This window comes from Cervus canadensis, chromosome 15 (assembly GCF_019320065.1).
Source record: "Cervus canadensis isolate Bull #8, Minnesota chromosome 15, ASM1932006v1, whole genome shotgun sequence".
NCBI lineage: Eukaryota > Metazoa > Chordata > Mammalia > Artiodactyla > Cervidae > Cervus > Cervus canadensis.
The window spans coordinates 42,182,682-42,196,762 of NC_057400.1; the positions used below are offsets into that span (position 1 = coordinate 42,182,682).

The following is a 14,081-nucleotide window of genomic DNA, read 5'->3' on the forward strand; positions in this document are numbered from 1 at the left end:
TCCTTAAATGTTTAGAAGAATTCACCTGTTAAGCCATCTGGGCCTGGAGTTCTTTTCTGGAAAACTTTTTAAAATAACAGATTCAATTTCCATCCATAACAGAGGACAATTAAGATTTTCTTCCGATTTATGTCTATTTAAGTAACATTTTTCAAAGGAATTTGTTCATTTTATCCAATTGTCAAATTTACCAGGCATATAACTTTTATGTACCATATACTTATTACTCTTTTATTGTTTGAGAGCTCTTTAGAGAGGCCCACTTTCATTATAGATATTTGTAATTTTTCCTCCTTTTTTTTCCTTGCCTAGTCTTGCTAGGGCTTTATTAATTTTATTAATCTAGTCAAAGAACTAAGTTTGGCTTTGCTAATTTTTAGTGCCAAATTTTCTCCATTTTATTATTTTCTGTTATATTTTTTAAAATAATTCTTTTACATTTTGAAATTTGCTGTCCTTTTTTCCTTCAACTTTTTGAGGTTAAAAACTTAGGCTATTGATTTTCCAAAAAAAAAACAAAACCTTAGGCTATTGATTTTCAAATTTTCTTCTTTTCTAACAAATACATTTAAAGCTATATTTTATTCCTAAATACTGTTTTATTTATATCAATTATTTGCATTTATTGTGTTTTCATTATAATAGAATGCAAAAGTATTTTTTGATTTCTTTTATGATGTCTTTGATCCATGGTTTATTTAGAAGTGATTGCCCAGTTTCAAGTGGTTGTAAATTTTTAAGCTATCTTTTGTTTTTGATTTCTAGCTTAATTCCACTATGATCTGAATGATTCCAAACTTAGAAATTTGTACAATTATTTGTATAACTAAGGTTTTCTTTGTGGCCAACTATATGGTCAATTTTTGTGACTTTTTCATTGCATTTTGGAGAATGTGTATCCTCTTTCATCAGAATTTATAGTTCAGTTTAGGCCTATGAGATCTATCTTATTGATTATGCTATTTAGGTCTCTGTTGTTTTCCTGACTCTATCTTGTGTTAAGGGAAAAGAGTTTAGATTTCCTTTTATGTTTATCTCTATTGCTTCTTGAATCTCATGTAGCTTCTGCTTTATGAAAGTGGTTGGTGTGTTATTGGCTGTATAAATATTAACAGCTGTTATAGATCTTCATTATGATTCAGAACACTTGGCATTTTAAAGTGTCCTTCTTTTCCTTAGTAACTTTTTGCTTGAGTTTTAACTTTTGGTGTCAAGAGTGCAACCGCATCAGATTGACAAGTTGTTCACCATAAACATACACAATGTTTTGTGATTATTATCTCTATGTAATACAAGAGAGAAAGAGTTGGCAACATTGTCTGTATATAGAAAAAAATACCCCTAATATGGCAATGAGCACCAGACTGGCCCCAAATACTGGACATTGCAGGACAGGGAGATAAAAGTACAAGGTATGACAGACAAACTTAAATGTCTGCAGGTGCCAGACAAATAAGATATAAAAATAAAGTGGGCCAGGGAAAGTGGCTACTTATGCATATTACCTGAATGTAAATGTGTAACATACACAGATCTGTGTGTGGGGTGTGTGTGTGTGTGTGTGTGTGTGTGTGTGTGTGTGTGTGTATGGGGGCATAATAGTGAGTTGAAAATCATGTGACCTTTCAGAAGGAGGCAACTGGTACACATCTTTAGAAGAGATTTGGTTTGTGGGTCTAACATTGCCTGATGACTTAATTTTTTAAGAAATATGGGAACTCAACATTTTAATATAAAATACCTTGGTTTTTTGATGTTGGCTGAAAACATTAAAGTACTGTGCAGCAATTTAAACCATGAAACCATATCTGTGCATCAGATTTGGAGTATAGCTTACCAATTTAGGAAGCAGGGGTATTTGGAAAGAGTGGGACCCTAAAGAAGAGCGAATACAGACATTGATGAAGAAGCTTGAAATTTTTATTTAGTCTATTTTTTATATACTGAAAGTTGAGCATTTTTATGACAAAAGTTTCAAGAAGAAAATTCTCTTTCCCATTTCACAACTGTGGCTACCAGTCCTTCTCCTTAACTTATTATAATGCAAATATGTTGTGATTGGAGTGATTTATATATACAAATTATATCACAGAAAAATAATTTCATTGCCAAGCAGGTTAGCAGAAGAAAGAGAATTCTGAATTATCATATTTTAAAGCTGATATTTTAGCATTATTTTGACAATGGTGTATTCGATTTATAATCTTTTGATTATACAATATTAAAAGAAAATTTATTTATTTGCATGCAAGCAATATGGCTTTAGAATACAGCTGTTAAATTTACAGAACTTAAAATTTCAAACATCCCACATGGCTGGCAGGTGATATTGTGAAGATGATCTTGAGTAATGAATGACAAACTTATTTCCTAGAAATTAAAAAAAAAAAAGAGAGATACGATTATTTAACATAGTATAATATGTAGATGATAGTTAATTTAGCCAGAAAATGTTTCAATGATTTATTTTGATAAAGGCTGTTCATCTTCTCATTTTATGCATCCATTTGTGTTTTGAACTCTTCAAATATTTACCTTCAAAGATGGCCTATCCTAACTTGGCCCTAGCGAGAAATATAAAGTGTACAGGTAATTATAAAAAGTAATTAAACCAAGCTATTACATGCCTGTTAATTTTGGCATTTAAATTTTACTGCTATACTTATTGCATTAAGTATTTAAATATCACATACACTGGTATTTTACTTTGTGCTAAAATTTCAACATACACAGAAATTTGCAATATTATTAATACATGACCAGCTTAACATCTCCATACCTGTATTCTTAATGACTTGTCCCTTACCAACATTCAGGAAAAGTGTTTGGAATCAGTGAGTGAAAGGATAAAATTGTAACGATCAAAAACAAATATAATAATATACTCTTGAATGATTCATAATTTTGATTGTATACCAAGAGAGTAAAGACTCTCTCCTTCACGTAGCAACAACCTACAGCAGTATGATAATATTTATGAAAGTTTTGAAGGTTTCAGGGATGAACTAAAATACAGTCACCTGTCAGTAATTTTCGTCTGAAGCAACCAGTTTATAAAGTCTCGGGTGGCAAGACTATCGAGAACGGTGCTCATCTCATCAGAGAAAGAGCCGTCTGCGTGTCTGCGGCGGAGTTCTTCAACGAGGCTGACTTCTTCTGGGAAGCTGAGAAATGGAGGGGTAAAATCAGCATTTGGTTAAACGTTTCAAAGAAATGCTTATTGGTTGCCTGTCACTGGTAACCTGTGTAAGGGTCAGTGAGAAAACCATATGTTTCTATTTACAGAGGGCTTACTACAAAAAGCCTCATAGAAACTTGAATGACAGGTAGGGAATTAGGTAGCCAAGTGCAGAGCCAGGACCTGAAACAAAGCCCTTGTCTGTATTCCAGCTGCTTCTAAGAGTTTAGTGTATTGTCAACATAGAACTTATTATTGAAACTATTGATTTGTCTATATTCAGAAAGTGGACAAGGAAATGGCACCCCACTCCAGTACTCTTGCCTGGAAAATCCCATGGACGGAGGAGCCTGGTGGGCTGCAGTCCATGGGGTCACGAAGAGTCGGACACGACTGAGTGACTTCACCTTCACTTTTCACTTTCATGCATTGGATAAGGAAACGGCAACCCACTCCAGTACTCTTGCCTGGAGAATCCCAGGGACGGGGGAGACTGGTGGGCTGCCATCTATGGGGTCGCACAGAGTCGGACACGACTGAAGCGACTTAGCAGCAGCAGCAGCAGTTGCATATTCAGAAAAATATAGTATATCCTATAAAACTAATGATGAGCAAAACAGCCTTGCCAAGTACAGTCTTAAGGGATTAAACCTTAGTCTATATTAGATATTTTCTCTGACTGGTTTATTTAACAGAATTTTTGGTGTCTCTTTAAAACACTGTAAAATAATCTTGTGTGACTATTTTCGGATTGATTTTATAAATTTTATTGCTGCTGTTTTAAAAATCAGTGACAATACTAGTTCTCTTTTGTCTTGAGAGTTCCTTAAAGTCTCAATACGCTTATTGAAAATCTCACTAAAGACATCCCTGATGGTCCAGTGGTTAATACTCTGTGATTCCAACTGCAGGGGCCCTGGGTTGATCCATGGTTGATCCACATGCCATAAGGTACGGCAGAAAAACCCAAAAAACAAAAATCAAACAACTAAAGATAAAAATAGAGTGGAACATGAATTTCTTGATTTTCATAAATCAAAGTCAGTCAAAATGGTCACAAGAAAATGAGACAGTCTCTTTGGTCGGTGAGTCTGTTTGGCTGTGATAAGATGCAAGGAAGTACTTAAAGGTCTTAGGCTCATTTTCAACCATAATAATTTAATGATTACCTCTATGGTAGTCTCATAAAAAAATGGATACATTGTTAAATAGACGAATGTTTCCACATATCTTTGTTTTGAATGTCATTTCATTAAACATCTTTAGTTCCTTCCCGTCTTCATCACATTTTTACCTGAATACTTACTAACACATAAACTATGTAAATATTTTAAATGAAACTAAGTTTTCAGCATTATTTCTTCTCTTCCCTTATCCCTAGTTTTCTGGGACAGTCCTAGTTTAAGCTTATTTTCCTGGTGTAGTTATCAGAAACACTCTGTTTATCTTCAAAAGTATCCTGGACTGGCAAATTAATACCTTTTAATACAACTAATACTGGGGGATAAATAGTAACCTGTGTGACACTATCATTAATACTTGCTCTGAAAGATAGAACAGATGAAACTTTTGTAAACTGTCTCCCACCAACAGGAGTTATTTCCTTACTTTGTGAGACTATATTAATGGCTTCATAATGCAGATCCATTTATGGATAACTGTAATCTAAGTTTTCAGCATCAAGCAAAAAAAAAAATTAAATAAGAATGTACAGACTTACTCTCGCCTTCCTCGGCCTTTCACCAGCCAAGCAATGAATTCCTTGGCAGCTTGGCCTTCCAAATAAGAACTTACATCACTGGTAAAGGTCCCTTCAGCATGTCTCTCAAATTCATCATGACGTTTGGCAATGTTATTCCTGAAAGAAATGTGAAAGTTAAATTGAAGATCTGTCTCTTTAGCAATATGGTTCTCACCTATAAGCAATGGCAGCTTCGGGTTCTGGATTCTGTGTGGAGGGGGCTTAGAGGGAGATTTGGGGAGATGAGGTTGTGTAGCGGACTCATCAGAAAGCTGCATTAATTATCAGGAGTGAAGGTTGATGGGGGCAGTCTAATGACAATTAAGGGAGGCTAAGCTCCCTCACTCCACCCATTTTCACCTCCTCTGCTTGTCTGTGTCATTAATTCTTAAAGCTGCCCTTACTTCAGTCCACACGCATGAGGGCTAGCTACTGTGCCAGGCCACTTGCAAACAAAGCAGCAGCTTGTCATTTGTACACATGGGGCCGTGTGTGCATGCTCGGTCGCTCACTTTGTGACCCCATGGAATGTAGCCTGCCAGGCTCCACTGTCCATGGAATTTTCCAGGAGGGAATACTGGAGTGGGTTTCTATTTCCTACTCTGACACATGGAGTCAGAATTAGTTTATTGAATCAAAGGAAAGCAAAGGAGTGTCACAAAATGTCATTGAAAGGACCACATGATAATGGATTAAAGGAAATGTGTGATGGGCTAGCAGTGAGGAGAGCTAAGAAAATGACCCTACATCACCCTCAGGTGTGTACAGAATGCCCCGTGGAAGGGGTTGACCAGAAAGATGGTCAGTTGCTCCATCACATGTAAGCCCTGGAAGGTTTTATCTTAAACACAACAGAAACTGCCTGGGAGCTAGGATTATTTTACATTCATTTGCCAAGTTGTGGCATTGTCTCTCTAGAAATGAAGACAGTTTGCATTTTTTCAAATTTGTTATTTCTCCTGTTTCACCAATGCAGGCTCAGTAACTCGGTCATGTCTGACTCTTTGTGACCCCATGGACTGTAACCCACCAGGGTCCTCTGTTCATGGAATTTTCCAGGCAAGAATACTAGAGTGGGTTGCCATTTCCTCCTCCAGGGGACCTGCCTGACCTAGGGACGGATCCTGCATCTCTTATGTCTCCTGCATTGGTAGGCGGATTCAATACGATTGAGCCACCTGGGAAACCCCATCTGTAATCCTTAGGAAGAACTTCTAGTGTCTTCTTTGACCATGATCACCATCTTTCCTGTACTCTCCACTTTAAGAATTTTTGGTCAACAATCCTCTTTAATTATTCTTGCTGGTTTCTCTCTTTCTCTCTACCCTTCTCCATTCTATCCGGACAAATATATTCCTTTTCCTGATTTTTAGATTCCTTCAGCTACTTTGCATGCATAACTCCCTCCCTTTATGGGCCACCCTCCAAAGAAATTGTGAAATTCCACCATCCCTGTGAAACCCTTGTGGCTGATTTCCTCCAGTAGCCTCATGCAGCAAATACCCCAACACTGTCAAAGAAATTCAACATTAAAATGTATGCCTTACGATAGGCTTGTGTTCCTATGTGCCTTCTTCTCTCTTTATGCTGTGCTGCTAGGCTGTAATTTTAATGTGTATCTTGGATTGTATTCTACAAGAAAAAGACTGCATCTGTTTCCATTCCTTACCGTGATGAACTTGGCTAGAGGATACTTTGAATGTGATCATAGTCATAAGTTTGAACCCTACAAGAGAATGAATTTGCTCTTGTCTTTTGGTCAGGAATTAAATTCCTAACCTTGCAGTTTCATAAAAGTCAGCTTTCAGTTTTAAAGTAAAATGGGCAACAGAGTAAATATTGCTAAGACCAAAGTTGGGAAAATTATTTAAAGTCTATGTCCCATTTCAGGGTAGATAAGAGTTTTGAAGGGGTGACGTGTGGGACATGCAAAGGCATAATATGGAGGTTACCACCACCAAGCTTAAAAATCATCAGAATCAAGTGAGTTTATGAGCATTGTTTGATATGTATGATAACTTAAGTAAGTCAGGAAGAATTTTAGACATATTTAGGTAATACATTTGAGTGTACATTTCTGATCAGGTTCAAATTCTTACTTGTTTCTCTTGGTATTCATCAACCACTGCACAAAATCCTGGGCACGCCTGGAGTCCAGGTACTTGCTATAGTCACTGGTGAATGTGCCCTGCGAGTGGCGCTTGTCTTCATTGATCTGATCTGGATCGCTGAGCGAGTCGGTCTGGGGAGCTGGGAATGAACTGTGAAGAACAGTGATTGGTGCAACTATATCTCTCCTCAAGAGTAGATTCACTTGAGAAGCAGCTTCTCTACAAAATATAGAACCACATGAAGCTGGAAGGCAGGTTCCCTGAACATTTTAGTTGGCAGTTCAGAAAGACCTTAATTTGCCATGGGAATCCCATGGTTTTACCAGAGTTGAATATACTCTGATTTGGAATTCTAGCAACTGATTTTTCAACTGGCTTCTCTTTTTCTGAAATAGGATTAAATAAAGCTTTTTTTCAACAAATTCATTTACTCATTATGTTAATAATGCCAGAAGAGAGCAACACGCTTTGAATATTTTAAAAGAGTGAAGCGTCCCAAATCATTTTTATTTGGGCAGCAGATTTATATTCCAAATTCTGTTTTGCATATATTATTATAAAAAAGTAGCTCCATCACCTGGTTATGTGGCAGCTAATGGAAAGACAATTAAAAGTTCAGAGAAAGAAAAGAAAAAGCCCACTTGCTAATTTGAAACTATGTAGTGGATAATCCACATGCCAATAATCAACAGTTGGTTGGCATGGCTATGTAGGGAAATATTCAATATGATTAAGACTCAAAATAGAAATGAGATACTATTTTTACCTGTCAAATTAGCAAGGATTAAATACCGGGGAGGATATTGTGAGAGGAATATTTCTATAATGCCAGTGGGAATGTGCATGTGTATTAGTTTTCTGGAAAGCAAGTTGGCAAGATATTATAAAAAATTTAAACTCATTCAAATCCTTTGACATAATTATTTTACCACTAGAAATAAATCCTCAGAAAATAGTAAGAAATGTAGGAAAAATGTTATTGGCAGGCTTTTTGTAGGAAAATTTGAAGAACTCTTAAGTATTCAAAAGAGGAGGGGTAGCTAAATAAATATTGTACATTTATCAGATGAAATAATATGTAGTGATTAAATATCACACATTTAATAGATATTTGTAATGTTATAAAAATAATCTAACAATACAATTCTTGGAGAAAAAATACAATACAAAGCTGTAAATGACCTGGGATGTATTTATATATAGTACAAGCATATTGTCTATCATGAATGTGCATGTAAAATTTCTTACTAATTTTACAATTAATAGGAAACAATGTTATTTTTTAAAATAAATAAAAAGAAAAAGTTGGTATGAATAATTAAAATGTTCTACCATGCAGTGTGAGTGATGAATGGACAGATAGGATCAGCCAAAGATTTCGAAGAGCTATAATTTCCCATGTATCATATTTTTCAACATTCTCCACTCCTTTGGTTAGGAAATAACATACTCCTATCTATACTCCGGAAAAGCCTTTATCACGTTGATACTTTAAACATTTGAAAACTGTGCAGGGCATTTATTCCAAATTACTGAGACCTACTTACTAGTCACAGTTATCTTGGGCTGTATTATAAGCATAGTGCTATGTTAATTCAAATCTAAAGATTTAATACCTGGATTTCTCCTCTGTGTCCTGAAGGGAACGTTGCCAGCTGCCTTGTACCAGCATCACAAACAATCCAGCCACAAAGTAAAGGCTTTTCATTTTTGCTGCCTGTTTAAACACAGAGTCAGGGGAGACATAAAGACACTCAACCATATTTAAAAGTGTCAGGTGAATTAGTTGAGTTTTGACTAAGTAAATATTGAGAGTAGAAAGAAAAAACTAGTCATCAATTTTATTTTGATTATATTTCTAGCTTAATTTAAAATATTATAATATGTTTTCCTTGCAGGGTTTTTTTTTGTGGCTAAAAAGAATACAAAAGATGTGTAGCACTATGGAGCTTTTTCATTAGTGTAGGATACTTCTGTTAATAATTGGAAGGCTCATTTCCAGACTTGAAATTAAAAATGTCCATGATAAACATTGAAAATACCCACTGTAGATGATATGCTACATATGGTTAGCTTGAATGGCACCTTATCCATGAGCCCACCCTCTTCACTATCAGTCTGGCTTTCAATTAATAGTCCTTCACTTCCAAGCGTTTACATTATACTGCATTTCAACCATCTTAAAGCAGCCTCAGGCTACAACTTGGCATACCAGCTGTCGGTTCAGATGTATTATTCATTTATATTTTAAATAGTGTAACTTGGTCTAGACTTTGTAATTATAAAGCGGCCAACAGATTTGAGGTATTTTAGGGTGCTTTGACCTGTTCTAAATTAAAGGAAAAAAATCATTTTAAAGACAAGCAATTTGCAACAAGAACTAATGCTTCTGGCAACTTGAACAATCACAACTAAGAAACTAAGAGATCACTGTCATAAAGAAAATTAATGCTTGCTTCTGAAGTCTTGGAAGTCCCCAGGTTGTTTTATAATTGGATTGAGTCCAGGATGTGTCATTCATTGCTAGTGACACCCTAGACCGTGTTGCGAGATACCTTGCATCATAAGCAGATGCCCCGTGAGGGCATAGGATGCCAAGGACATGATGATGTACTGTGGATGGGGTGGGGTGGAACCAGCATGAGTGTGGGGCAGAATGACCCCACAGGACAAGCACCTCTACTTTCTGAATGAAAACTTCAAGTCCAGTGTTTGTTGTAAACTTCTCTCTGCTTCTTTCAAGCCCGACCATATTTACTTTGAGAAGTGGGGATTTCAATCCAAGTTTGATTATGCTTATTTGTTAAAAATTTGACTGAGTATTTTTAGCAAATGGCATTTGGTTTGAAATGAGTATTTTACAAATATTATCATTTTAAACTATCAACCTTGTCTTTAACATCTTAGCCATACTTCCTATCTTTCTTTGGCATTAAAACATGAGGACTGTAAATACCTGCAGTGGTATTTTTATTTTTCCTTTGAAATGTTGCCTTTTAGATTCAATGATCAATTAGATAAAGCAACACAATAGGCATTACATGTTCATCCTTTATTCACCAATATTCAATTACTAATTTGGTGTGCTTCTGTGCTTCAGTTTATACAGTTGGCAAACTTTGGAAACCTTGCCAAATATATAGGCAGGGTCTTTGATTGCAATTTTTAATTATAAATTCATATTTTCAGAAACATAAAAAATTAAAGCAAACATTCCTCTTTAGGATTACATCATTGTTGGAAAGTCAACTGAAAACTATAATTGCTTTCATGTAATGTCCTTAAAGGCTTTACAATATCTTCTATTATATTCTCTGGAGGCAGATATGGAGCAGGTAGTTTCTGGGAGAGCTGGTATAAGAAACAACAATACAGAAGTCAGTGTTTGAAGTCCTCCCGAGGCAGTAGAATATTTATATTCAAATAAGTAACTGATTTTTGAAACTTTATTTATTCACTGTGTAAAAGTCAACAGAATTGTGAAATATTTAAGAATAAGGATTTTTGAATACTGCTACTTGAGAAAGCAAACATTTGCATCATTTTGGTATCAAAATCTCATTCAGTAAGGAGAGACTTTCCAATTACTCTCCCACCCCTGCTTTAGCCTACAGAGAGAGTCTGCAGTTTAATAAAACCTATATATTTCCACTCAAATTTAAAAGGAGATGTGGTACCAATCTTATTTCCTAAATAGGAAGTCTTTGGCAAAGATTAATCTTTGATCTAGGCAAGGTGACATACATTATATAGTATGTCCCTAAGTATACTGGTGCCATAGGCCAAATAAATTCTTTTAAAACTGGCTAGATAATTTCTTCTCACAGGTGTTAATTAGGATGTGTGGAAGAACACACACCACATGGAACTTCCCTGGTGATCCAGTGGTTAAGACACTATGCTCCCAATACAGGGGCCATAGGTTCGATCCCTGGTCGGGAAACTAAGATCCTGAATCTGATGGGGAGAGGTGAAAACCAGCAAACACAAAAAACACCATGAAATCATTTTCTCACTGAAGATCTTTGTAAAGTTGTTCCTTGTCCTTAAGAGCTTAAATAGGTACTTTAGAACATCTGATTTTTTTTCTTAAGGTATTTACTAAAATTTCATTTTGAAATGTAGACATTTTAGATAGTTTATTTATTACTATTGGTCCCCAAAACATAGTAATTATTAATCTGTGCTTTTATTCAGCTCCATCCGCAGAATTCCCAATAACTGATGACATTTCTTCTCTGCCCTAAATACGCTATGTCTTATCTACAAAGAACTGATTTTATGGACTTTGATTTCTTGATAGCCTTATCAGAAATTTGAATATTTGAATGATGCTGTTGATTCTGCTCTTCTGGAAAACCATACGTTTTCATTGGTAAGAATCAATTACTATTATAACCTCTCTAATGGGCACATTTCTGCTGTTTAAAAGGCGCCTTCTGTTCAAAACAATATACACATTTATCGAATCCAAAGAAAAATATTTGTTTTTCAAAATGTCACCACTGATTTTTAAAATGCAATTTTCATTAGTTAAATTTTGTAATAAGTGTCTTGATTTGAATCTTTGTTTTTCTTTCTATCTCATATCTTTTCATTGAATTATTTCTTTGACTCGCTTCATTTCAATTCTGCCCCGCGTATTATAATAACAAAGTATAAGTTGAAAAAACAGCACTTTAATTCATAATACTTTGCCCCCTTACGAACACTTCACTGTACCCTAAACAGAATGTACAATCTTACAATCACTCATTATTACTCTTACCTTCTGACACCAGGAGGTGGAAGAGAGCAGGTGGAGAGAGTGAGCCCTTGTCTGGGTGTACAGTGGCCTGAGTTCTGTAGTTGTGCACCAAAGCTCACTGCCTTTATATACTCTCCAGCAGTGTTGAGCCTTGCAGATATTACGCTGACAATATAAATTTTTCATCTGTGAATAATGGGTTTTTGTTACAAACGATTTCACTCACCCACTCACTTTGCTCATCTGCATAATAAGCCTATATTGGGTGGGAACTCGGAGACCAGGAAACTTTTTATTTACTCTTGCTTTTTTTTTTTGGTTGAGAATGGAAAGGGAAGTTTGGAAATTCACCTTCACTCTTGATCAGGAATGAAAATCACTTAAGTACTCTGATGTGAATTTTTATGTTGCAGACAAAAGAATGTGAAATCATATAGTCCATGGCCAACACTCTTTAAGCATAGCCTTATTTGAGGGTCTTAAAAGCCCTTCTTTGCTATTTAGTTATAATGAATTTATCTTAATAGAATAATCAATTCGTTCTTTCATCTATCCAAATAATAAATCACTCACTCAAAACATTAAGGATCTTCTCATCAACACTATATGAAATTAATTTGTATTATTTTGGTGAGAAATTTTAAAGAATATCAATTAAGACTTTTCAATTAAGAATACCAATTAAGACTGTTGTTTAAAATGGGATTCAGGGAGAAAAGATAAAGCAAAGTGAGGATTAGACATCCGAGATGGGTGATGCTAATAAGACAAGGTCTAATATTTCTTTTTTCTTCCAATGCATATTTAAAGGCTAACTATTGAAAAGAGAGCTGGAGACTAATTTTCAAAAGAATGAGTTACTACATATATGTCATATTACTGAGCTTTGTGATCTGCCACTTAAGACTTCAGTGATCTATGGGATTTAGCAGATACGAGTCTGATCACCTTAGAGAAATGGGAAAATGGGAAATGATCTGGACAGACAGCATGAGCCAGTGTTAGTGTAATTAGATTTTAGTCTGGCTGCTATCAATAAGCTGTGTGGCCTCAGTCAAGTCACATACTCTGTTTATGCTTCTGCTTCCTGTTAAGAAATGAGAGTGTTGTTGCTTAAATCAATCTTCTAAACTAAAAATTTGCTTTCATTCAAAAAAAGCCTTGCAACCTTTGCTAACTAGATTCCGACACTCTAACATAATCAACTGCATGATGAAACTTGCACAGCGGTAAATCAGAGACAATTATAGAAATATTCCCAACGAACTTAAACAGTTCCCTTTGTGGATTGGACCCACCGTTGGATGTAGAGCTGTTTAAACTCCATAAGAGATCAGTTCTTTGTGAAATTAGGTAACCTCAGGAAGGGGTATTCGTGCTGGTAATTTCTGGTGGTATATCATTAATGTTAGCTTTGCCATTAGAAGTGCGGTTCAAGCACCAGTATAACCTGGGAGTTTGCCAGAAATGCAGACTCTCAGGCCCAAGCCCAGACTTACTGAGTAATTTGTATTTTACTAAGCTTCCCAGGCGATTCATATGCCTGTTAAAGTTTGAGAAGCACGACTGTATAAAATACCTATCTCATTTCCTTCACCTTCTCCCTGGGCTTGCTGGAGTTTTGACCTGAGGACTCCTTTCACCAGCAGAGGGGGTGAAAGAGCAGAGAACTGTGGCACACCTCAGGGCCGGCTGGATCCTCACCGACACATGCTGTAATGACTTGAAAATGTGGATTAGTTTGACATAGGAGCAAATTGTTCTTCCCTCTGGCCTCAATCCTCATGTGTGTATCGGCCATATTTGTCTTAAATTGCTTGACATTCAGTTTTATTTTTTTCCCTTTGCCTCTTTGAATAGAGGTTTCTTACCCTCTTTCTGTCTCTGTCAGTCCGTCTGTCTCTCTTTCCTTTGCAGATGCTATTTGTTTGTGGGAGCAGCCCTAGGAAAGGGGCCTTGTGATGCTGTGCATAAGGGCCTTAACATGGCATCTGGCATCTCAGTAAATTCCCTCTCCCAATAGCTCACCACAAAACTCCTTTTGAGCCCTCCACTCTACTTTCTTTCTCTTATTTCAGAAGTGACTATGCTCACTTCTTTCAGGAAATTTCCTCTAGTGTCATCTATCTCTAGCCCAACAACACTGATTCCTGGGGGTCTCAATACCATTAACAACCAGCATTCTGAGAGGATAGAAGCACTAAGAGTCCCACTGAATACGGCACGTCTCTCCTCCCTTGGAAGGAGAACTCAGGCTCCCTCATGGACATTGTATGGTCAGAAATTAAGAGAAACATCAGGTGC

The 14,081-nt window shown here is 36.1% G+C and overlaps 1 protein-coding gene across 2 annotated transcripts; it reads right to left on the reverse strand.

Moving 5' to 3' along the window:
* Positions 1–1,898: 1,898 nt before the first annotated feature.
* GCG (glucagon) lies at positions 1,899–11,874 on the reverse strand. Of its 2 annotated transcripts, XM_043487845.1 has the most exons (6): positions 11,799–11,874; positions 8,647–8,747; positions 7,019–7,180; positions 4,899–5,036; positions 3,021–3,164; positions 1,899–2,370 (listed from the first exon to the last, which is right to left on the reverse strand). In XM_043487845.1, the coding sequence occupies exons 2-6, from the start codon at positions 8,736–8,738 to the stop codon at positions 2,364–2,366; spliced, it is 543 nt and encodes a 180-aa protein (XP_043343780.1). In that variant the 5' UTR covers positions 8,739–8,747; positions 11,799–11,874; the 3' UTR covers positions 1,899–2,363. The 2 variants fall into 2 exon arrangements, with proteins under 2 accessions (XP_043343780.1, XP_043343781.1); XM_043487846.1 differs by lacking the exon at positions 1,899–2,370 and having other exon boundaries at positions 3,017–3,164; positions 11,799–11,851.
* Positions 11,875–14,081: the final 2,207 nt, after the last annotated feature.

What these genes read in the sequence shown, in the direction of transcription:
- GCG (XM_043487845.1), bottom strand. Translation starts at nt 8,738, where the DNA reads ATGAAAAGCCTTTACTTTGTGGCTGGATTGTTTGTGATGCTGGTACAA. An exon ending in ATGAATACCAAGAGAAACAA is followed by an intron (nt 5,037 to 7,018) that starts GTAAGAATTTGA and finishes CATTTCTTTCAG; the next exon opens with GAATAACATTGCCAAACGTC. An exon ending in AAAGGCCGAGGAAGGCGAGA is followed by an intron (nt 3,165 to 4,898) that starts GTAAGTCTGTAC and finishes TCCATTTCTCAG; the next exon opens with CTTCCCAGAAGAAGTCAGCC.